This window comes from Daphnia pulicaria, chromosome 7, assembly GCF_021234035.1.
Source record: "Daphnia pulicaria isolate SC F1-1A chromosome 7, SC_F0-13Bv2, whole genome shotgun sequence".
NCBI lineage: Eukaryota > Metazoa > Arthropoda > Branchiopoda > Diplostraca > Daphniidae > Daphnia > Daphnia pulicaria.
The window spans coordinates 17385530-17411832 of record NC_060919.1 but is presented as its reverse complement, the minus strand read 5'-3'; the positions used below and the strand labels follow the sequence as shown (position 1 = coordinate 17411832).

Genomic DNA, 26303 nt, shown 5'->3' with positions numbered 1-26303 from the left:
GCCTACAAAATAGGTTCCGTCACGTCGTCAATAACTCGTTTTCCTTCGTCTTTCTCTCTCTCTTGGCTCTATTCTTCTACGTGTGTCGTTAACTTATTTATTCGATTCCCTTTAAAAAAAAAAAAAATTCTTGACCAGCTTTCTGGGATTTGTCTTCCTCAACTCGTCTCACATCCACACCAAATTGACGTTGGCCCCCACTCGGCACACGAGATCACGCAATAATAATAATAACAATTGCCGATAGCGGAAAAATAAGAGGAAAGCAAAAAAATAAAAAGACTGACATTTTGATTGGCGCATCTTGACGGGCGCGCGTAAGGATTCTCCGAAGCGCCATCAGAAACAACAAAACAAAACAAAAAAAGTCGAAAAAAATCAACGAGTTCAATCAATATCGAAAATTAAATTTGTCAACAGGTTTCTCTTTTTTTCTTTGGGGGAAAAATCACATGCGCTAGACTGAGCGCTCGCTCGAATTGCTCATCTCAAAATCAACAAGGTGGCGTCCAGTATCTCTAATGAAATTCAGTGTGTCGTCTTTTTTTCGGCGGGATTTTCCACTTCATCAAAAGGCAAGAATTTCAATCAAAAGTGAACTTCCCGATCGTCATTAAATAAGTCTACTCTCCTTTTTTTCTTTCCACGAAGGCCACGAACTCACTTTGGTATTATCGATTGAGCGACAAGCCGACGCCAGCCACTTGCCGGTTTGGAACGAGACTTGCCAAAGGTGCCAATCAGCTGTTGCTCCACGACTCTCGAGCCAAAGAGGTTTGACAGGCACGCGTCACACATTCGAAGAAATCGACAAAAGAGATGGCGCAAGGATAACACGACCAAGAAAATAAAATAACGGGCGGAACATTCTCTGATCGAATCCTCTTTTGAATAGTTCCAAGCAACACACACCTCGTCGGTGTCATTGCACTTGCATTTGCAACCCAAATGTTTAAAAAATTAAAAAAAAAAAAAAGGAATTGTAAAGTGAAAAGTTGACAGCTTCAAGCGTTTGAGATATTGAAATCGGTCGACGGCTGTTGGCCGGCCGAGATGATTGCGATTTAATCCGCATCCGTGGATGCTGGATCTTTTTCGCAAAGAGCGAGCAATACTGCAATAATATAACGTCGAAACCGAGGAGGCAGTCTTGACGTCGATTCATTAAAACGGTTTGAATTGGAATTGAATTGCCACCGAGGCGAGATGCAAAGGCGAGCGATTAGTGGCCCCCCATTCAGGGAGTCAGTGAGGCCTGGACAATTTCTCACAGGAAGAATAAGGAGATAGGGGGGCTACGTACACTGTACATACTGTCTAATACGAAGCCGAGTTAAAAGGAGAGACAAGTCAAAGGGGAATAAGACATGGAATTTTCATCATTGAGAGTCTCTAAAAGCGAGAGAATGATTGTTAATTGAAGCGGCGCGTTCATACAGCATTTACGAATCCACCGAGAGCCGAGAAACGACCAAGACTTGTGTCTAAACGTACTCTCGAGGAAAAGTGAAAAAAAGGGGGAAATAACGGTGAAACGGGGACGCGTTATTTTCTCTTTTTAAACACATTTTCCGCGCCAGAGTTATTTCCAAACCCTGTGTCGACTCCCGATCTAATCACCTATTTGATTCACTAAATCTAAAATCGATCACTGCGCACAGGGGACCAACATGAATGGGAGGAAAAGGCGACAGTTTAACAACACTGTCACCTGTTTCCCTTCGAAATCTTTAAAAAAAATAAATAGTAAAAAAGCATTCGCCCGGAATAGAAATTGATGCGGAAGTGGGTGTGTTGCGCCGCAATCTCCGTTGAAGCGGATCTGGCCAGGAAATCCCATCCAAGAATATCACAAGATCAAAAAACCGCATATATATAAATAAAAAAACAAGAAAAAACCCAACAACAACAACAATCGATCGCGAATCACAAACGGTCACGACAAGGTTATCACATTCCTCCCTTTTGTTTCGATTATTTACGACTCGCTGTGGGGGCTAGTAGTCGAAGGATTTTGTAACGACATAATACCGGATCGAAAGTCAATCATTCATCGGTTGTTATACATTTTTGTTTGCTTTTTTTAAGGTCTTCTTCTTTCTTTTACCGTCCCCCGGACAGCCGCCAACCCCGAAAAACAACAAGATTTTTATGCGGGAGATGACATTGAGACAGGACAATATATATTACATGTTGTTGCCTTGCTCGTTTTTGAAATATAGATAGTTGCATATTATACTTTTAGACGTCGTTGAGTGTTTGTGTGTGTGTGCGGGTTCTTGGGCTCCGCAGATCGATCTGGCCACCGATCGAGAATGGAACGCCAAAGAGAACCCCAGATGGTGATACCCGTCCACCCCCGTCCCAACCCGCACGCTGAAACAACAATGTGCGTCTAATACTACCACAACAAGAAGAAGAAGAAGAAACATAAAGCCCATTGGCTCACCACACACAGAAAAACACACATCTTTTTTTCTCTCCGCTTCGTTTTGCCTTGTGCGACTACATTTCGATATTGAGCTGATCCGATAAGGGACCACACATGGGGGATTCGATACTTTTTTTTTTTTCAGATGTGGACTCTGTGTGTGTGTATATCTATGTATAAATATACACAGAGAGAGAAAGAAAAGAGAGATAGATAGATTATAGGCGACTTTGGATGAAAAAAAAAAAAAGGAAAAACCAAAAGAAGAAGAGGGAAGCTTCTTTTTCTGTTGATCCCCCCTCCATTCATAAATCATTTCCTCTTCGGGGGGATTTTTGTTCTATTATTCAAATGTGTGCATAGACACACAAACAGGAGAGAGAGAGAGCCTTTGGAGAGAGAGAGATTCAACATCTAATGATGAGCCCCTCTTATATTATTTCCTCCCTTCTTCTTCTTACTCTTTTCATTCACATTTATACGAAAAAGAAAAAAAAAACCCTCCGCATTCGATTCCAGCACCTCTAATTGGTACGACTCTTTCTGTACGCCTTTGTCGTTACATCAGAGTCTATTTTTCCAAGAAGAGGAGAGAGAGAGAGAGAGAAAAAAACACAAACCTTCAATCAGATGTCTAGTAGTGGAAGTAATGTGCACAGTTTAACGGCCTCAAAAGCGAAAAAAAAGGAAAAGAAAAAAGATGTTTGTGCGACAGGCCCAGCAATCTCAATAGGCCTGCTAATGATAATTGCCGCGATACGCTACTTACAACGGATATGGGTACGAGGGGAAAAAAAGGAGCCGATTACACAGCACCTCGTCGTCCCTCTTGCATGTTTTTCGACAGAGAAATCCGGTCAGAGTGGTACACACACACACACCAGTCGAGGTGAAATCGGGTACACACACCAAACAAGCCAAAGAAAATCGTTGCCTTTTATCAGAGTTTTCTGATCTGTCTTCTTCTCCGGGGGTCGAGTCAATGCGGCCCCAGCGTCCCATTACTATCCATGACAACTGCTGGGGATGGGCCTGGGCTACTACTACCATCATCATTTACTACTCGACTCCCGGAGTCGTCGGTGACTGCCACTTGTGTGGGTGCCGTATTGAACGGAAACGGCCGGGCAACCGTTGAAAGCCTGGCCGACGGGGAATTTCGCCTATGCCTTTCCAATTAGCTATTCAGAGCGCTTTAATCAAGTATTCCGAACACAGCGGGACTCTACCCTCGAAAAATAAAAATGGACGGGATGGAGAAAAAAAAGAAATGGGACGATACAGGGGCTGAGGAGAGTAGAGGAGCAATACATAACACACACGCACGACAGATATATAAATGAGAGAGATATAGATGTAGTTTCCTACCTGATTAGCTCGATCCAGATCCTGCATTAATATTTCAATTTCGTCGAGCCTGCAAATATAGAAAGAGACATTGAGCGTATGCATAATGCAATATCACGAAGCAGCTCACGACAGAGAGAGGGCGTAGAATTAGATAGCTCCCTAACGACAGCCGTTGTATATCTGTCATTAACAAACAATCACTAATGACTGTTTGCTCATTGAGCAATGTCGCAGAGCCCTAGTAGCGCGCCGATCAAACATCTCCCAAACAGCTTTCGTCGATGACTTTTTCGAACCGCTCACGACTATGTCAACGAAGGGGGGAGGAAAATTTGAAAAAAAAATTCAAAACAAAAATAGCGGGAAACAAAATGCGGGATAAGAAACTGCAGCCGGCATTGACACCGATTTGCACTAGGTCCCTTGAAAGGTTGGAAGACTGTCAATTTTCCCGCATTAGTAATTAATTCCAGCTGCCACTATACTACCCCCCCCCCCCTCTCTCCCTCTCTCTCCCGTTTGCTCTAAATTGATACTAGCGGCTCCGGGATGGACCTAAAGTCTTAGGGAACAAACTGTGTGACGGGGGGGCCGCCAATGAGAGTTAATATTACATATAATGAAAAAGGCGGAGAGGGGGGGGGGGGGGTTATTATAGTTGTACAGTACGGGACTACGTGCTCGACTTACTTGGCATGGGAAATGACTTCGGCTCCAGCTTTGGCGTCGAACAGTTCCGACTGCAGTTCAGTGACAGCTGTAAAAGACATCAAAGATTCATTGGTATATTGCACATGGTAGACATACAACAAGCATTTCGAACGGCGACGACGGCGACGACGACGGCCTTTCTCTTATTTACACACACTGTAGCTCTCTCTCGTGATCCGCCATCACACACATCATTCGGTGTTTATCTCATCCCGACCAAAACCAAACGAGAAAACAAAAATGGGGGAGAAAATAAAAAATAGTCCATCAGCGTTTTTGATTTTTCTCCGGTTCTTTACATGAGCGCCACTGTTTTTGTGTGTGTGTGTGTCCTTCGGCCTCTGATGTATTTACATCAAGTTCGATGTGTGGAAGCAAAAGCCAAGAGGATCAGAAAGGTCAGTTTGATGGAAGAGAATCACAAACAGAAGATTCGATTCATCATCGATCTGTTTCAAACGGAATGAAAGAGAAACATCGTCCAATGCAATGCAAAGTGCGTCGTTTCTCCATGACGGACAAGAAAACGAAAAAATAGGAAGAAAAAAGAAAACCAAAATCGAAAGAAGAAAAAATTTGGGGCGATGACCTCTGCCAGCTCGAAAGATGATAATGTACGAGGTTAGAATCAGTATGTGGAAAAAGAGAGAGAGAGACAATTTATATAACGGCCAACAACAACACACACACACATAATCATGCCAGACTGAGTGTGTGTGTGTGTGTAAAGATGTACCGGGTATCAACTTACTGGCTTGCTGGGCGGCGAATTTCGATTCGGCTTGGGCCAAACGGCGGGCCGTCAGTTGGTTCAACTCGACCAACTCACGCTCCCTCTCTTCGAATTGGCTCCTTAGGACGTCCTCGTGCTCCTCCAGTCGTGTCTGAAATCGTAAAAAAGAAAAGGAGGAAACAAATGAAAGGCCACTACAATCAATGCCCACATGATAACAACATGACAAACAACAATGAGACTCAAAGTTAACTGTCTGGCATCTGTTACGTCCACACACACAGTGCCAGCACAGCACAGCCCAGAAATCTCCACAGCACCAAAGGTTTGAATAATTCTTTCTTCGAAAAGAAATAGCAATCTACTTAATTAGCTCAGGGAGAGAATGGCATGAGAAGATTGTGTGTTTAGTGCTCGTTGAACTGAGCAACACATGTGGACACACAAATAGAGAGACCGATGTGTGGCCCCCACCAACAACTTTTGCTGCTGCATATATAACATTAAGCCCAACAGATATTATATGCATAATATCCACTGCAAGAAAGTGGTGGCGGCAGCGGCCGGCCAAAGGGAAAAAAACGAGTTTGATGCCTCTTGCTGCTGCTCCCATTGTGGATTTCACAGCTGCCAATTACGTTAGCCCATCGTTTCGTCCACCGAATTTTCATAGATACACATTTTTCTGTGATCTTTTTTTATTTTTATTTCAAATTTTATGGCGGCTTACGAACGAGCGAGTCCATCAAAAAAACATACACACAAGGTCCACTATGAAGCCCAGTGATAGTCAAACCGACCGACCGGCTGCTGCCAACCAGCCCAAAGATCCTTATCTCTGCCCATGTTTCTTGTAAGCAATAAACCAAGAAGAATGCCGAATTTCCTCATTCCTTACCCATTCGAAAGAAGCCCGGCATTAAGAAGAAGAAGAAGAAGAAGAGGGAAAAACACAACACGAGCATAACTGTGAGAAAAACGTGGTTTCGAAAAAATGAAGAATTTAAAGAAATCGAGAGCAGACGGCTTTTTTTCAGACGACCATTGTCACAGGCCGGATTACAAGTGGCGCCTCACTTGACACTTCACCTCGAACCAATTTATAATATCGAAAGTGAATTTTTCCCTTTTTTTTCTCCAAATAATTGATTTACACCCAATAACTTATACACTAGCAATGTGGAACAAATCGCCCGTCATTAAAATAAAATCGAATTCGTTTTTTTTTGGTTCTTTTTCGTGACGGAATGCGTTCAATTTTGTGGCCAGACCGGATGACGCGTATCAACCGATCGTCGATTATAATTTCCAAGTTTTGTATTTATTTATTAGAAAAAAAGAAAAAGAAAAAAAGGGGTAGATCGAAACAGAAGTGGTTAGCGGTGGCCGGCAAACACAGTGTGTACTGCTGCCGCCGGATACCGGTACATTTCACGAGCCATTTAGTTCCCACAATAATTCCAGAGTTGCCTAATGCCTCGTTTTCTTTCTGCGGCTTTTTTTTTTTCTTCTCCTCCATTTTTCCCGTTGGTGATCCGATACACACCAAATAGACCATCCATCGCTTGTTACCTAACCATTCAAAGTACGTTAGAGAAAAAAAAAACCCGACCTTATTCGATCGAAAGAGATTAAATATTGATACAAGGGGGGGGGGGGGGGCTATATATCGTCGGACAACACACGTGACATAGAAAATAAGTCGAATTACACAGTAGCAGTACCGGAATAACCTAGTAGTAATACCCCTCCATACGTAATAGTTAAACAAAACAAAAATACAGTCTATACTCTATAGTTGGATCCCGAGAGACATACAAACGAGTTAGTGTGTTCCTTGTTGAGCTATACTCGTCTATTTATTAAGGGTAAAAGAAGATTATCATCCGAAAAACCCAAAAAATAAAAAGAATGGCTGCTCCTTTTTTTTTTTTACTCTGTTTGGCTCCTGGATGATTTTCTTATTCATATCAGGAGCAGCGTCAATGCGTCATAGATCCGATTGATATAAAAGCAAAGGCTGCGCGAGAGCCCTTTATACTATTTATTAGCCAGCCTTACATATAGCAAATCTATATATACGTATATGTGTGTGTGTGTGTGTACGATTTCTGCCGCTGCGTAGCAGTCTAGAACACACCCATATTGTATATGTACTATATATCAGTAACGATGATGGGATGGGTATATATATATGAAGGGGTGGGTAGGAGGGGTGGATATGTGTAACACGCACGCATCAAACATATATATGCGCTAACGTTTCAGGGTGGTGGATGGGTGGAGAGAAAAAAGCTTTCGCTTTCGCCCGGAATCGATATGACCGATGCCAAAAACGGGTGGCTCTCTCTCTCACACAGTCACATATGCCATCACACACACACACAAGAGGAGCTGCGTGTTAAAAGGGAGGGGATGAAAAGATACACACTCTATATTACGTATAGGCATATATATCTATAAGGGAAGAGGAAAGGGGGGGTTAGAAATTTTCAATGGGTGGTAATTGCCTTTACAGTTGAAAAGGTAAGTCTGGAGCTTGACACACGCTGGCACAGGGCAACGTTATAAAAGGTGGCGGTGGTGGGGAGGGCGATATTATAGCTCGGCGCGCGGGAATTAATTAGTTTTCAAAAGTCCGCTGCTGCTAGCTAGCTAGCTACTGGACGACGACGACGGGTGGGTGATATATAACGATAAAGATTCCACGACGAAAATGGGAGAAACCTTAGCGGCGATGGCGTCACATCACGAGTCGATGAATGTGCACGTGCATGTGTGTGTCTTTGTTACACAGCACAGCCCCAGAGTAATAGAAAAAGCGTGTGATGAGACTAATTAAGGAAATCTAGCGGGACACGCGCAAAACTATTATACAACGGTCAAATTTCCAAAAAGGATGGAACAAAAATGAATCGTCGTCGTCGCCATACGAAAACTATAGACGAGGCTCAGAAACATTTTCCAAAACGGCCAAGGTTTAGGTTTTCTTTTTGTGGGGGAGTGGTGTGTGGTGGTCAGAGGTGCGAAACTTCCGGCCGACGTCCCGTCACAGAGATATGACATAACAAAAAGGGGTGGAGTCTATACGACACAAAAAAATTGGGTTGGCCCAGGGGCATTTCATATCATCACGTTGATTCGATTCGTCCGGCGCTCTGATGAGAATCAGCTCGACTGGAACACGAGAGAACTGACCGTAAGGGGGAAAAAATATAATAATAATTTGTTTTTGTTTTTTCAATTTATTTGTCTCTCCGATATTCACATCCATAAATTATTTAAAAGAGAGAGAACAAAAAAAGGGGGGAACCGTTTTTGTCTGAATCATCGGTTGCGTGACAGAATGCGATCGTTGGTGTGGGGCGCCCTGATGGCGGACCATCGATGAAATTGCCATCCGATAAACTATACGCATCCATTTCCCCCCTTTCTTTCCTTCTTCCGGTTCCAGCAATTGCATCCCATCATGCACTACCACCACCCAGCAGATGGAAGTAAAAGAAAAAAGAAATCCTTTCTCTCTGTCTTTTGGATATTTATATTCCTATCGGGGGCAATCCCAAAGTATCGATATTTTCCAGTCCAAAAGCGGAGCGCATATAACCTTTTTTTCGATTTACATCGGCCATACAATGTCTTAGACTCTAAATAAATTGGGAGAGAGGGAAAATGTATATCAGGAGAAATAAGAAAAGTAGGAGGAGATGGTGGAATAATAACGAATGTGTCTATAGTAGCCTCAGATCGACTGATGGATTGTGGTCTCCTATACACAAAGTGCGTGCGTTTTCAGGTGGAGGGGGGGTTCGACCCAATTCTTAGCGGGCCCAGATATTATTACACAACACCGTCGATCGTTTTTTCCTGATCCTTTTTTTGATTTTTATTTTACCTATTGCACACAGTCCGACCCCATATGTAGAGCAGAGGCGTATGTACAGGAGTGTGCAGTTCGCTATAGTGTGTGTGTGTGTGTGTGGGTGCAGCACACACCGTCAAAAGGTTGATGGATCGACACATCCACACAAAAGGTGCACGCCAAACGAAAAATGGAGTTACACGGGGTCGATAATAGCCGACGGGGGGTCGAATGACCAATTATCGATCGATTGTTGTCTCCCTTTTCTCTTTTAAAATATTTCAAACCAAATTTTATTAATATTTTCCCAACCGGCGAAGGGAAATTCCCATCTGTCGAATGTGTTTCCAGGCTTGAAAATAAAAGTCGACAACCGCAGAGCCTTCATCACCTTTTCTTGTCTCATCACTCCCGAAAAATTACATTTCCAAAATTATTTTTACGACCCAACATTTTTTTTCGTGAGAGAAAAAATTTGTTTTTTTTTTTCTTCTTCGAGCCAATCTATTAATTGGCATAAGAAAAAAAAGAAAAAAAAAGGAGAAAAACCATTTTGACTGACTGCATTACATCTAGACCGCACATAAGAAGAGTTTACATAGCACCCGCTTATTACGTCGACGTGTGTAGACGTGAACGGTCCATCACAGCACAAGCGTTGACCGGTTGTGTGGAACGCAACCAACGGCGAAAAAAATAAGAAAAAAAGAAAAGCTGAATGAGAGAAACACGACGACTCACGCAATATGTGTATACCACCACACACACACACACACACAGGGGCGGGGAAATTTGGAAGGAAGGAGGAGAAGAAAGGTAATGATCCGCACAATATCCGCTTTGGCTTTAACCCCCTCAGGCTCTTTCCCCCCCTCTCTCCTTATTGATGCATGTGTACGCCATTGATCGTTATACATATAGCACACACACTTTTTTATTATACGGCCAACACAGACACACAAGTCGACGCCATCAAGAAGGAGATGGAAGAACGCCAGATGTTTTATTCCGTATTATTTTTTTTTTGGGGGGGGGGGGGGATGAAACAAAACGGAGAGCATTTCCGATGCTCGTTTGCGGATACAAACAATCATCGCTTCCACCTGTATTTATTATTATATCTAGAGAACTGCTGCCGGTGGAGAGAGAGATAGAGAGAGAGGGAAACCCATCAACACACACACATGGTGAGAGGTAGATGACGTGCCACGTAGCGTGCGCTCTTTACCTTAAGACCAGCCAACACATCTTATACATGTATATTCCTTTATTTTTGTAATTCTTTTTTATTTTTCAAATTTCCCACGTTTCCATCCTGCACGATATATGCCCGTTCCTGTGCTGCTGCTGCTGCTGCTGCCCTTTTTGACTGGGCAGCACAATCTAGAGCTCATCCATCACTTTTTTTTTCTTCCTAGGAGCCCAGTATATATACGTACATACACATGAGCCAAACTACAAAGTTTTCAGCTTTTGGCTTTTGTTTGTTAAGACTACTTCAACTTGTGTAGACGCGCTGAAAAATCGACGACAAGGTAAAACAAAAATGTTCTTCCAGTGGTGGTGATGGTGGCCCCACGGTGATTGTTATGATTGTTTCCAGCACCACACGACCGACGACTTCGTCTACTATATATCGCAGACGGTTTTCTCCTTTTGGAGGTGGGGAATAGCTCATCAACAACCGAGAAAATCCGAAAAAAAAATAAAACTTTTGGTGCCTCCAACAGTTCATTTAGATCGTTAGCTTAATGCGAACGCCATCCATCATCTCCATATTATTACATGTAGAAACTAGCACTGGTAGGTATATAACGTGCTGCTGCTATACTCTAGATGGGCCTTTATTTCCATCGAACAATTTTTTCTTTTTCTTTTTTTCGGTTACATATACACACACGTCGCCATGCGTCAACATTATATGCCCCCGTCTAGCTGGTTGTGAAAAAGAGTAATACCAGTGTAACAATAAGAAATGTTCACCTGACCTCTTGGGCTATATCTAGCTAATCAAAACTCTGACTCAAAGGTACCTACATTGTGAAAGGGGGCAGATACCACTACTACCTCTACTACCTGTGTACACGTACACACTGGCTGGGTTTTGATGTCTGTATATGTAAACATATTGTTTGTCTGCATGGAAAGAAGAAAAAAAAAAAAAAAATCTAAATTCGGTGGAGAGAGACAATTTCGTGAGCACGACAGGAAGTCTTCATTGAACCATCCGAGAGTCGAGTTCAAAGGCCAATTCAATGTTTGAATCATTCTTCTTCTTTCTTCTTTCATTTCTTTTTTTTTTTCTTTATGTCTATTCTTTTCTCCCTCTCAGCTTTTTTCTTCTTTAACGGCATTTTTCTGCCTCCCGTTTTTATATTTGTCCGTGATGGACGATGGCCACAGGACAACTCGTCAAATAGAAAGTTCGATAGACCTTGTGCGGGAAATTTGAAAACCAACAAAAATAATAATAATAAAATGAGAAACACACACACAAGTTCCGCCACAAAACGACGGCACGTTGCGCTCTCCTGTGTGTATAAAGCCATCTTACATAATATACCTGGTGTGTGTGTGTGTGTGTGTGTGTGTGTGTAAACCGCAAAATGAAAACAAGAAGGATTATATATGGGGCGGATCCGGCGCGTTAACTTTTTTGACTCTTTTTTCTTTTTCCCATCTCGATATACTTTTGGGAATTTTCACCGCACTTTCGCCGTACATACATAACTATTCCTAATAAGATTGTACATCAGTTTGGTGGGCATGGTGTTGTTGTTTGTTGTTTGACGGCTGAGTGCTGCATATTGTCGGTGAACACGACAGCCGCCCCGACACCCGTGTGTCTGTGTGTGTCTGGCGGATGGAAAGGAAGAAGAAAAAAAGCCAAAGAAAAAACCGGTCATCGAGCCGGGACGAGTTGTGCTGACAAAAGAGAAAATTCTTCTTCAGGCCCCGGCTGTCGTCTTTCCGTCATCGACCGCTTCGTTAATGTCTCCTCCCATCGTTAACGCTCTCTTTCAAGTGCTCTATACTGTTGTACACTATGGAAACTAACAAAACGCCAGACAACTCAGCAATCTACGACGACGACGACTACTACTACCAAATGTTCACTTACTAAAACAACAACAACAGATTCCTGTCTAATTTTTTGTAATTCCTTTTGGGGGGTTTTTCACGACCAGTTTTTTTTTACTTCGCACAAACCGAATATTTGGTTATGGAGTACGTGCATAGAGTGATGTCACGACCGATAGAAATATATACGCCATTTGAAATACGTCAGATAGTTCAGATGTGATTGAAACTATGCGGAGAGACTCGCTTTGGTTGATCGGCGGCAAAAACTAAACTGCCTTTGACATCTGGTCTTCTTGTTTTTCTTCCCCCCCCCCCCCCCCCCAAAAAAAAAAGGTGAAAGAAACCAACACACAGACACGAAAGAAAAGAGTGTCTGGGGAATGCGAGCGGCAAGGTTGTTTCCACCAGGTAAGAGAGCGAGAGAGAGAGACCAATGCATCAAAAGAAAGAAAGAAATAGACGCTGAGACTGTGGGGAAACAGGTTTGATTGGTTTGTTTGCACCTTCCGGCTGCTGCGGGAGCGCAAAGGAATGGACATATCAAACCAATCAAGCAGAGATAACAAGCAGTAGTTGGGTAATACAAAAGGCAGACTAGCTGAACTAGACAATCAAATGCGAATTAGACATTACCACATCAACGTGGGTTGTTTTTTAAAAATCTACCGAGAATTGCCGAGGTATTTTATTTTGGTCTTACCTGGACGATGACTTCCAGGGATTCTTCAGCTTGACGAACCTTCTCCTTCAGCTGCTTGATTGTCACTTCTATCAAACGGATAAAAAATCAGAAAAAACAAAAAAAAATTAATATTTAAGAAAAACGAGTTCAGGAAAAAAACAAAATAAAAACTTAATTGGATCATCACTTGACGAGCTAAGACTGTATCGATCTGATATAAACTCGATCCCACATTTGAACACAAAAAAAACCCCTCATCAACATTTGAATTTCTCATTTCTCCAACTTGGACGGAGAGCACCTGGCAACACGTCGGTGATGTAAACATCTCAGCAATGTTGCGTGGGGGGGTCGTGAGTCTTGCATCATTTAGCCCAACACACACCGCCTTCGTTTCACAAATACAAACGAGAAATGAAAAGACTCGATTGAATTATTGACTTTGCAGTTTCTCAACAGCCGAGTTTTGAGGGGGGGGGGGGGGATAAACGTCTTTCCCGCGTCTCTCCCGCGTCTATTCGCAGGAGGGAGAGAAGGTGGAAGTTTTTCGAGTGGGCGTGGATCTAATCGAATCTCCGGGAGCGCATTAGCGTTCTTCCCCCCCCAGATCCAGTTTTTCTCTTTCCATTTTTCTTTTTCTTATTATTTGTCATCGTCGCATTAGATCTTCTCGTCAGGAATAAAAAAAAAAGACAGCCGTTTCCTCCATGTCAAACTGGATCACGTAATAATGGAAAAGGGAGACAACACGCCAATAAAGGGGCTCCATCTGCATAATATCTCCCCCCCAACCGGCCCGGTAAAACGCTAGACAGACTTAGTCTGTTGTTGTATTTATTGATGGAGGAAACGGTTAAGACACAAAAGGCAACCCAAGTTGGAACAAGAAAAAAGGACTTTTTCTTCTTCTTTTTCTTCTTCTCGAATCCGCCCCATTGTGTCAATTGGAGAGTCGAGAGACGGAGAGAGACATCACGTGATGTGTTCAGACTCCACCGGGGCGACAATCAACTGAAATGAGATGTCATATTTCAAGTAGTTTTTATCTTTTTTCTTTCCTTTTTTCAAAAATAAAATAAAAACTGGCGCTCGTATTATTATTTTCTCGACGCGAGGAACGCTGCCGAGCAAACAATAATATTGGAGAGGAGGGGGGAAAAGAAAAACGAACGGTTTTCAGTCGAGTTGTTTATCAAGAAGTGAACAGAAATAAGAGGCCACAGACGACGAAGATGGGAATAATAAATAAATACAAAAAAAAAAAGGTGACTCTTTGCTATAGCAGCAGTACGCACTAGACACACACATGTTTTCCGCGTCATTGTTACCGTGTCATCCCAGCCATTTGAACGTGAGTGGCGACGACACAAAACTGCCAAGCGGAGAAAACGGTTATCATGACATTAGACTTTTTCTTGTTTCCTAGACCCAGAACCGTGAGTGGATGATGGCCTGCCTGCCTGCCTGGTGGACCTCTTATTAGTTCTGTTTTGTCGTGTGTGTGTGTCTATGATTTCAACGAGTTTTCCCTGTCAATGACGATTCACATTTGGGGAGCAGCAAACTGATTGGACGTTGGGGACGTTGGGGACGTTGGGGAGTATAGAATTGTGTCGATCCGCTTTTATAGACGCTGCTGGCAGACGGATCAAATTAAAGCGGGCAATTCAAAAGAGCACAAGAGACAATATATACATATATAGATGTACGAGTGTGCTGGCCTTTTTATCTTAAAAAGGTTTCTCAGATGTGCGACAGTAGAGAGCTACTGGTACTCGCATCCAATCAGAGATCCGCCGAGCGTGTTCATTAAGTTTTCTTGGTGGAGCTGGCGCCCGGGCAAGAGGAGGAGGAAGTGAACGGAAACGAATCTAAAGTAAAGTAAAGTATATATATATCTCTCTCCTTCTCCCAAAGAGAGAGAGAAAATCCATGGCGGAAAACGGTTGACGGAATCTGGGCCGATCAGCGAGCGAACCACCCGACACTTTGATCTGCTGCTGCTGCTGCTGCTGCACTTGTTCAAGCAAATCAAAAGCAAGTGAGAGAGAGAATAACGGCCGGTTTCTCCACAGTTGCTTCTAATACTTTGCCCGCGTTCCAAAATGGCCATCGCAGACGTCGCCTTTTCTTCCAAGTTGACGCTATCGGGGCGTGATCGAGTATAATCGCATCAGCAACAACTCGCCCATCTGCAGCAGTAGCAAAAAGGGCGTCGCTCTCCTACACACACAGACGGCCACCGATCCTTGATCCTTTCACAGGCTATTTTAAGTGCCATTTGAGAAAATTCAAACAACCAAATTCAAACCCCCTCAACAAAAATAGACTTGATGGGAAATTGACAAGATGAGTATAGATTCGATTTAGTGGGGGGATCAATCTGGCGCGATGGGAATTACTAATTTCGATTTGGTTTTTTGGTTTTTTCGGGGTTGCCTTCTGGCCATATGATTATTATTACAGATGGTGATTGCCTTGAATCGAAAGGATATGAAAGAGATAGAAAAAAAAGAGGGGATGAGATAAATAAGATCGCCCTTGAGGCTATCTGGCTCTTTCTCAACTTACTGAAATTCAATTACAATTCAACAACAACAACACAAGGTTCATTTTTTTTTCTTTATTTCACGTGTTGTACAGCGCCCAAGATTTCCATCCATCATTCTTTTTTTTTTCTCTTTCAGTTGGTTGTTGGCCTCCGTCTTATCTTTTTCTTCATGTTCGCTTTAATTGACTCTCGAAGATGAGAAAAAAAAAAAGAATCGGAGCGGCGGTCAATTGATTGCATTTTATTTATTTTTTCATTTGACTTTTCCCGCGGTTGGAATAAAAATTGAAATGAGGCCGATAGAGCGTCGGGTAACTATAGCAACGGCGACATCGACGCAATCACACAGGTGGCGTCCATATATTTTGTTGCCTAACCAAGTAAAGAAGACGAAACAGTGCACCCAAATTTATAAGTCGGCCAGCTGTTTTTATGATTTTCTGAACGCAGCCGCGCACGTTTGTGAATGCGCCCGTTGCCGCCGCCTCAGGTGATGATTACCGCATTATATAGTGTAGCAGCTCAGCTCTACATATATATATAGGAAGAAGCAGAAGCACACAAGTTCATCCTTCTTTCTTACTTCTTCTTAAATATTAGTTCCAAATAGTCTCTCTCTCTCTTATGCTTGATGCGTACATCGTAAAAATGCTCCCGCCGTCGAATTTTTTCGTCTGTTTCTTTTTCTTTTTGATGGGTTTTCAGTTCTTTTCTTTAACAGTCCCTCCTCCCCCCTTTTGTTCCGTCCATCCGTCCGTCCGAGATATTATAAAAAAATACGACTACCACCACCACCACAGGGAGAGATAGATATGTATTTAAAAGAGATATATACTGTTCACTCTGCGTAATAAGCCCCCGACACACACACACAAGTCGGAGCTCTATATTTTTCGGTACTATAAAAACCCCCCCTCCCCACTACCAATGGCTGGTGGGAAAAGGGGAGAAGAAGAAGAAGAAGAAAAAAAGAGTTGGGAGGGATGGAAAGATAATTGAAGACGTTAATGAAGTCAGCAGACAACGGCGGTGTACAGCGTGAAGGAGGTCTTCTGGCATCTATCTACCAAAAGGCAATCATGAATTTTCTCCTTCTTGTTCTTCTTCTTCTTCCCAACAAGGAGCAACAGAACAGAGGTGGTCCTCACGCACGACGCAATTTATTGATGAGCACACACACATCCGCAAACAAGGAGCCATCGCTCCGTGGCAGAAATGACAACAAAAATGGTGGCTGGACACGGTAGTTTTAGTTTAAGCGACTCGTTCAACAGGTTTCTGATCAATTTTTTTTTATTTTCCCCGTCCCGATTTGTTCTTCGGTGGCTCCCTACTTTTATCTTTTTCGTAGAACAGACTTAAAAAAAAATCCATCACAACGAGAGAAAAGGTCACTTCCTTATTTCACAGTTGTTCATAGAAGCCACCACATGGGGCGAGTGAAGGGATGAACAGCAATTAGCCAGCCAAGTCACGGCTGATCATTTTTAAGTAAAAGTTATTTTTTTTTTTTTTTTTGGTTTTTTAAGTGTGTACCTTCTTCTTCTTTGTCTCGTGATCGACACGGCGGTGTCTTTTGGTTTGAAAAAAAATGACGTAACGTCTACAGTAGACCAGTTTTTGTCACAATTCAATGATTTTTTTTTTTTTTTCATTTGATTTTCTATTGTTCTTTTTTGATGGCGATAGGAATTAATGATTTGGATTAACGGATTTCGGTTAGAGTATATATACCAAGATATGATAATCGACGTGGCGGCGGTTGGCTAATAACAACAAAAGAGAGAGACTCTCTTTTCTCCCTTTTATTGTTGGAACAAGACTTGTGTGTGAAACCGAATCGCTATATATCACAAACGAACCACAATAGAGTTTGGCACACCCGATATGATTACACATGCACACATAACCTCAAACAGAAAGAAGAAAAAAAAAAGATCGGAGAGCGACGCGTTCATTTCGCAGTCGCCTTTCACACTCGAGCGATTCTACGACACCAACACTTGCATGACAATCACGCAACCATCTCCCCCCAATCCTCCACCCCTTTTAACCCTTACAGACGTATGCATAGGTATATTATACCATGAGCTATTATCATACAGAATAGAGAAAAAATGATGGCCCCCCTCTTTTATTTTTTCCTAGACGTGTTGTACAGTTGTGTCCTGCGCTGGGGTGAGTGTGTGTGCAAGTCTATGCTGCTTTTTTCCTCCTTGCATTGTTTCGTCTATAGTTACTGGCGGCGCAAGTACATACAGACAAACCCCCCCCCCCCCCCCCCCCACTCCCAGAGCAACGCCGAGCATATCGAGTTAATGAAGCCCTTTCAAAACCGATTCTTTTCTTCTTCTTCTTTTTTTTAATTTCATTCTTTTTTAAATTACTACCGAGGCAACCCAACACGGCAGGAGCTTATACATAAACCACCCTCCAGTACTCACTTTCGAGATGATCTCAAAACGTCCCCGTGTATAAAGAATCGTTTGGGTGTAGGGCTGGTACACCTTTTTCTTTTGAGGGGGGTTTGTTCCGCATCATTTATTTATCACAATTAAAACGGGCGACCGACAAAAACCCCCCCTAAAAATATCCAATGACCGTGAAGACTCAACCCGAGTGTTGTCAATCAGCAAAATTAAAAAATTAAAAAATAAAATTACAAAAATTGCGGGAGAAAGTGCTGGCGTGTTGCATTTGTTATCGGCTCGAGGAATCGATTCAATGGCCAGCGGCGACCGAGCTGTCAGGGAGAGAGTGTCGACGAACGGAACAAAAAAGAAAAAGAAAAGAAGAGAGTGTTGTTGCACGTCCACGGCAAAGAGTTCTTAATCATAATAATAATAAAAAAAAAGGGCTAGAAGAAATAAACTACACATCAGCTGGAGCTCTCCAAAAAGCTAATTAGCCAGATGGCCGTTAAAAACTGGTTAGGAAAGTCCGGGAAGGAGCTGCTGCTGCTGCTGCTCTTGATGGTAGGAAAGAAAAAAAAAAACAACAAGATGATGAACAACTTTTTTGAGCGAAGAATATTGCCCTGCATGGATAGTGGAGCAAAAGGGAAAAGGGAATCGCCAGCCCTCAAAAATTTCCCATCCAAACGAATTTTTTTAAAATAAAAGACGAGCGGTCGCACATAAAACAAGACACAAAAGAAAAAGAAAGAAAAAAAAAACACACATACAAGTGGCATAACAGCCGGAGAATAATAAAAATAGATGGTACAGTGTGAGTGTAACAAGCGATCCAGCGGACTGAAAAAATAAATAAAATCAATTCGATAAATTTCGGGAAAAAAAAAAAAGAGTTGTTCCTCTTTTTCGGTTCGATATTGTCTAGTTAAAACAAAATGGGTCAGGTAGATAACTCAACCCGCGATGGTGCGTGGGGAGGAGAAATAGATTACGCCATGGGTCCATTTAACAGGTACAACATGAGGCTGAAAACGACTATAAATATCTTTGGGCTTCTTTTTTTCTCCATATTCCATCCGGAGCTAAAAAGGAACAAGAAACCCACCGTTGGGGGCGTGTTATCTGTCCCATAAGTCCGCCCCAAATGGCCGCTACCGAACACGCCTCTCCTGCCGTCTAAATCTGCGCCACTGTTAGAAGAAAAATAACTAAATAATCTTATAGGGTAGCTGCCGCCGCCGCTCACCGACGAAGATTCAATTGCAATCAAACAGGCGATGAACCCCCCCTTTTTTTCAAAGAAAACGTGCCGCACATGATCAGCACAAAAAAACAAAACTTGTTTGTATGTTTTCCCGCAAAAAAAATAAAATAAAATAAAACCAAACAAGAAAAAAGAACCGTCGTCATCGTCGTCTAAACACCTTTTTTTTCGCCATTTTGTTTATCAAATGATAACCCAAAACAAAAAACGATGAATACAAACAATGGGCGAAAAAAAAGAAGCAAAATGACCGGACACGGTCATAGAATTTTCAACCAGTTTTCCTGAATTTATTTTGTGTGTTTTTTGTTTTTTGCCGGTCAGCTGGAATAACGGGGGAGAGAGAAAAGAAATTGGTGTGTGATTTCGTCTTCTCACTGAATAGATATGACGAAAGAGATTGTATTTTGTTTTGGTTTTGTTTTTGTTTTCGGGCTCCAGACACATAGCGGATCCATTTCAAAAAACCGATTTTTCGCGCTTTTTCATCATCGTCCCTGTCGCGGGTGTTGACTTTCCCATTTTTCCCTTTATCACAGCGTATTGTTTTGTTCGAAGAAGGAAGGCAATGACTTCTTCTTCTTCTTATCCACATAAATATTTCAAAAAACAACAACCCAAAACAAAAAATAATAATATTCTACACATCAAAATCAGCCTTGCATAACTAACGTAAGCCGATATGGTCGGTCGAAACCTCACGGCGAGGGAGTATATAGAACCGTGAGCATATAGAAAAGAAAAAAAAAAAGAAATAATATACAATTACCGATCGTGTTTTGTTTACATTTTCCTCTCGGAAAAATGGAAGGGGGGTATCGCATGATGCCCTTCACAAAAGTAGCTGCCACTATACAGTACTACTACCGTGCGGCTGCTGTTGTTGACTTGGCACACACAATAATACATATTTATGATTTGTTTTTTTCGGTTCCAACACCAACCCCCCGCTATTCTATTTGTACATTCTTCTTAAAATCATCAGGTGGTGGTGGTGGCGGTCGATACAGGGAGATAAAAAAGAAAAAAAAATACCTGGGAATGTTTGATCGGGATGTTATGATGTTCACTTTTGTATTATATATCGCATGACTCCGGTTGAGCGCAACTTCGAAAAAAAAAAGAGAAGCTTATCCCATCCAGGAGCTCCTCCATCATAGCGTTTTTTTTTATTTAACACAAGACAAGAAAACAATCGAGGAGGAACCGAAATAATACAAAAACATAAGACTGGGGGGGAGAGAGAGAAAGGGGCGCACTTGTGTTTGAGGGAGGATTTCTCTTTTTTTAAAAGTTCACCGGAAGTTGTAGACAATCTCGAGAGATGTTGGCGTGCTCGACAGACTCACAAATAAAAATAAGGCAGCAAACATTTGATTCAACAGAGTTTTTTCTACGTTACAAGTAGTCCTTATCACCGGAGCGAAACGCGCAACAACAATTTTTTTTCTTTTTGATTTCATTGAAATCAACAGCAGCAGGTTTCCCCCCAAATGATTTGAAAAGAAGAAGAAGAAGAATGACGAGCCGTTCATTATTCACAGCCGAATCCAAAAGAAAAGTTGAAAGTTCCTCTCTCCCCAATGATACGTGAAAAGAAGAAGTAACAAAAACGGTTCAGAGTCGTTTGTCTCTTGTCCGTGGAGGACCGCAAACAACCTCGGCCGGTAGCACCCGTTCATCACTCCCGATGGATGAACGTTCTATACTCTATCAAGAAATTTCAACGCATGAACAAGTCGACTCGTTCGTTCCCCCCCACCACCGAACAAATTTAACTTTTTTGAACTTTTTTTCATTCTACCGACCTCTTGGGCCAGGATTGGATGGTGTGTCCGGTCTTTTCTCTCTCTCTCTCCAAAGAAATAAATAAATCTCCTTAAAATTCTATAGTTGTGTGTAGTATATGCCGGGTTTTTCAGTGGAAGAAAAAAAGAGTTATGGGTCCTTGGCGTTGGCTTTTTTTCTCTTTCGGGACACGACTTCTTGTGTACTGGCGTTCCACTTGAAAAGACAGGAAGTTCTCTTTCTTTCGGCCGATATACACACACACACAGAGTGCAATACAACATGATGCATTTCACCTGCTGCGTTCGCTTCATTGCGACGAGTCTTTTTCTTTCTCGGCCATACAATATGGATATAATGTATTACCTTTTTTTCTTTCTTTCTCCTTCTTCCAAAAAACCTCCTATCTTTTTCTTTGGCTTCTTTTCTAGCCATCATTCAGATTTAGAGGCAATAAAAATTAATGGACACTCGAGGCTCTCTCTCTCTCTATAAATACCGACACGAAAAAAAAAACTTGCGTCGGATTTCTTTAGCTGGGGAAAAGAAAAACTATCGGAAGCCTTTTCTTGGCGCCATTACGAATTTTTGAAAAATATTCAAAATCAAGTTTTAATTTTTTTTTTTTAATTTTAAAGAAATGACGTGTTCAATCGTAACTGGCGATTGAGAGTTTAGAAGTAGTCGATAAGATATAGTACCTACTACAGAGAGATAGAAAAAAAAGGAAAATTGAATAAACGATATAGACCAACCTTTCCCCGCGCGGTTCTGGTTCGATCGTTTTGCTTTGGTGTGTAGATTCTCCACCCACCCCCCAGCAGATAACACGCACCCAAAAGTTGGGTTATGTGCGTGATGCCAGAGTCGCGCCGCTTTATTTGGCAAGGACAAACATATCCGAGCAAGAGCGATCATTAAAGTGTGTAGTGTAATATAAGCGGCGGCTCTCTCTCTCCTTCCTATATAGTTTCTTTCTTCTTCGGTCGTAATGTAGCCAGTTCAATTATTTTGTCTCACGACCCGTAAGTGTGTGTGTAGTGTCTTTTTCCCTCCCGAAAAAATGAAAAAATAAAATAAAATAAAAAAGTCTCAACAGTGCACAAGTAGAGACTGACGAAAATGGTCTTTCTTCTTTATCTGGGCAACTGCGAGGGCTGTAAATCACATTTTTCTTTTTCTCCCTTCTTCTTCTTCTACTTCTTTTTCTACCTTCCTTTTTCCACTTCTTCTTCTTCTTTTTTTTAACACGCTGTAAAGTGCGAGTGTTGGCCGTAAATCAAACACCCCGGCAGGCGACCGACTGACACGCACAGCGTTGCCGCGTCAGCCACTGGTTTTCCACCGCAAAGAGGACACACACACCACAAGAAGTCAGCAGCAGCAGAAGAAGAAGAAGAAGAAGAAAGAAGAAGCGGCGGCGGCTATTGTGTTTTTATATGATGATTGGAACAGCCTGGCCAATCACCTTATTACGAGCAAATCTCTTTCTTTTCCATCCGCCGCCACCACCGCCTCCACCCCAATTTTTTCAAAACTTAACAAAAATGGAAGGAAATTATGTTTCAGATATAAAACACGGCGGCGCTGTAATGAATCAAGGGCCCCCGTAATCAAAAGGATAGATGTGATTAAAGAGAAAAGGGGACGACCGTTGGAAACTATGGGCAATCGATTTTGTTAGTTTTCTACTTTTTCTTTTTTTGTGTGTGTGTGTGTTAAGGTTCGGTGGGGACGTCGCCAAGGTGCGCGCATGTAATTAAGCTGATAACGCGCGCGCAGAGATTAAGCGACGGAAAATTTCGCCCTACGCTGCGAGCAAACAAAACGGAATAAATAAATAAAAATATATATAAGGGCTGATGCTCCTGATGCTGCTGCTGCTCTCTCCCAACACAAGTGGGAGAGATGCCAAAGCAGAGCCGAGTAAGTATAACAACAGGAGTTTCCTAAACGAGCAGAAGAACGCGCACCGTCTTCGTGTGCGTGTGTGCTCAGAGTCGAGTGAGAGACGGAGCTGAGAAGAGCGGGAGATTTGAAGGGTGTCGCAAACAGCGTGATTTTTTTTCATCCGTTCGTTCAGGTGTATATTACGCCGGGAAAAAAGGGGAACAAAAAAAAACAAAATCAAAACAGACGAGTCACGAAGAATTGACAAGAGACAACAAGGTTCATTCAACATAAATGATTTGGAGGAGACTTCTTTTTTTCCTGCTCCATCGACAAGATTGGGTGATGCAATCAAACTTAGACGGAAGAGATAAGAGCCCTGAAATGATATCGCCATTAGACGTCGATCCGTTGTCAAGGTGTTTTTCTCATTTTGTAACTGAATTGTTCGTTAATAAATCGCTTTGATTCAAAACCATGGAAACAAATCGAAAGAAACAAGAATCGGTTTGGGTTATTATTTTTTTTTTCTTTCTCTTTGTCGTATAATTTTCAGTTACATCGTTAATGATAGCCAGGAGCGCCGCCGTCCACACATCAAACGTCCCGCCTGTCTCGGCTTCAATGGCGACTATTCTTGGGGGCGCAAATTTTTTTTCAAAACTTTGATTTCTTCTTTTTCTTTTCAAGCTTCTACATTTAACTATCAGTAATTTTTTTTTCTCTTTCGTTGCAACTCTCGGAGAGGAGAGAGAGAAAAAAAAAGTTTTGAACTTATGAAATCAATTACACCCAAAAGGATTGCCAGCTTCGCTCATTAGAAGCTCAGAACAAATTATTTTGTCTTCTTTTTTTATCTACTCAATAACACAATTGGGGAGATATATACAACCCCTTTCTCATCCGGGTTTGAAAGTTTTGCCAGCAGCCCCGAAAGGCACATCACAAGAAGAAGAAGAAAAAGAAGAGTAACAACTTTTGTTCTTTTTCTTTTAGTTTTTCTGGGGGTTTTTGTTTCGTTCAATTGTTGTCTATAAAATACGCAAGTCGGACAAAAAGCAGAAGGGAACAATTGAACATCATGCACACACACATACAAACGCCGTATCGATCGAATAGAAAAGTTTTCAAACTCCTCAGACAACAAGACGAATTTTTCCCCTTTTCTGTTTGATTTTGACGTTGTCGCAAACTTTTATTTTCACTGGGTTGGATCCCCTCTCTCTCTCTATCTATAGCGACACACGGTATCGCCAATCAAGGATATATATATACGTATATATACTAAGTCTGTGGGAAAAAAAAAGAAAAATTTTGAAGGTAAAGACGTACCCAACCCGTCTGGGTTAGAGTGCTCAAACACACAACAACTTTTTTTTCTTTTTCTACCTCTTGAAAAAATCAGTTTATAATGGCTGGCATTGATTTTTTTTTTGTCCTGTTGTATGTGTGTGTGTGTCCTTTGTTTCTTTTTTTTTTTCTCAGGTACACGTTAGAAAAGAAGGGGGGAGTTTTGGCGGAGAGGGAGGAGATAATTGGTGCAACTGGCTTGTCACGAACGACACGTCAACGGAACATTACACTTTGCCCATCATCATCGAGCGATGGCGTCGTATCTATGGGAAAAGAAAAAATACAAGACAGACCCACGACGAAGACGAAGAACCTGATGATGATGATGACAGTGTTGGGTCTGACTGTCGATGGCGACAGCCAGACGGAAGTTGGAAGGTAAGACAACAACAACAAAAAAGAAAAGGAAAATGCCGAATATCTCTGACCCTCATCTTCTACTTTTATTAAATAAATAAATATAGCCACTCTTCTTCTTCTTCTTCTTCTTCTTATAGCTCTCCTCCCTTTCCATCTTCAATTGGCATCGCTGAAATGGCCAGAGAGCGCGACGGATATAATTACGGTTATAACATCCTCCACACACACAGCTCAACTTGGTATATAGTGGCGGCGGCGAACGAGTTGTTGGCCGTGGGGCGTGTGGAGAGACGGCGCGGGCATCAGAATCTCATCCAGATGAGATTGAGCGTAGACGTGCTCAGGCGATATACTTCATTCACGATTTGGGTTGTTTTAGCCTCCCATCTTTTTCTTCTTTCTTTTTCTTTTTTATTTTGTTCCATTCAAAAGCCTTGCCCTTTGCCTTCCATTTTTTTACGATACGAATTTTTTTTTTTCATTCCTTTAAACCTGTTGCGTATTTATTCGACCGACACAAGTGCCCCAGAAATATACCGTGAGTTCACGAAAGAAAAATTTCAAAAAAAAAAATAGGAAGAACTGGCAACCGAGTCGGTGGTGGCTGCTGGATAAGGTCATATCTCATTTTGCCGGTAGAATTTGTTGTTTTATTAGTTGGATGTTGGGGGGGGGGGGGGAAAGAAGAAAATGTCGGAGTCGGCCAGTCGGGTCCGACATAAGGAATTATCAAGTCAATATAACGTCTGATTATAAGTTTTATAGCGGGCGATCGGCTTTAAGCTTCGACCTCTATTATCGGTCTGCCAACTGCCCGTTGTCTTATTATATATCTGTATTGGCGTCACATCTTTTTTTTCTCCTTCTTTCCCGCACACAAAGCTCGTCCCAAGTCCCCCCTCCGTCTCTTTTATGGTTTTATTGACCCCGTCATTTGCGTCGCTGATCACACACACCGACTGTTAGAGACATACACACACACACACACACAGACATACCTTATGGTGCCATTATGGCGCACTTAAAAATGTTCGATCATTCAGGCGGGTCGAAAAATCATTTGGAAGTCGAGAAAGAAATAAAATCTACCTATAGAGGAGCCACAGCACATTTCTCTCCCTTATTCTTTTTGATTCATCCGACACACACACACACACACACACACAATATCTACCTGTTGTTGCCGATCGTAACCGCGGCCGGACGAATAATAATAATATTCAGACCCTCGTATAAAATGAAATTTCAACACAAAAAATAAAAAAGGAAAAAAAAAAAAAGTCTTATCGCCTAGAAATAAGAAAAAAATATAAGAAACGGGGACGGTCGTCGGAGTCTCTTTTGCGGCGGCAACGGCGGTATAATCTTCAGAGGCGATCGGTAATTAAATTTCGCCGGTTAACGATCATTAAGCCGGGGCGCGATCAAGCGCTCTTTTCTCTCTCTTTCTCTCTCCGTTTATTACATATGCATCAGAGCCCCCTTCAACATGGCTAGAAGGGAAATAATACACGGAGCAGACATATATGCCCGCGTTCGTCTTTATATGTAATACTATATAAACCGCAGTGGGAGTTTTTCTTTTCAAATTTAAAAGAAGAAAAATATGAATTTCCTTTTATGCGTGGGCTCAGTCCGAAATCAAGCGAAAATAAAATATCCCCATTTTTTTCTAGCTACCAAACTTCTCACGATATTTTGTACCTTTGGAGAAATGACGGCTGAATATTTCTCTGCGAGCTATATCAGAAGCGACGGTGAAATATTTAGCGCACTTTTGCCGATCACATCCGCTCAAAAATTAAAAGCAACTTTTGCCTCGCAAAGTTA

The 26303-nt window shown here is 42.0% G+C and overlaps 1 protein-coding gene across 4 annotated transcripts in view; it reads right to left on the bottom strand.

Moving 5' to 3' along the window:
- Positions 1 to 26303, bottom strand: part of LOC124348823 (homeobox protein cut-like) — a 163656-nt gene that overhangs the window by 50395 nt on the left and 86958 nt on the right. For all 4 annotated transcript variants that reach the window (XM_046799114.1, XM_046799115.1, XM_046799116.1 and 1 more), the window contains 4 exons: positions 12872 to 12939; positions 5244 to 5376; positions 4472 to 4538; positions 3800 to 3848 (listed from right to left, as the gene is read on the bottom strand). In XM_046799114.1, coding sequence (XP_046655070.1) covers positions 3800 to 3848; positions 4472 to 4538; positions 5244 to 5376; positions 12872 to 12939 — 317 coding nt within the window. The remainder of the gene's footprint in view (positions 1 to 3799; positions 3849 to 4471; positions 4539 to 5243; positions 5377 to 12871; positions 12940 to 26303) is intronic.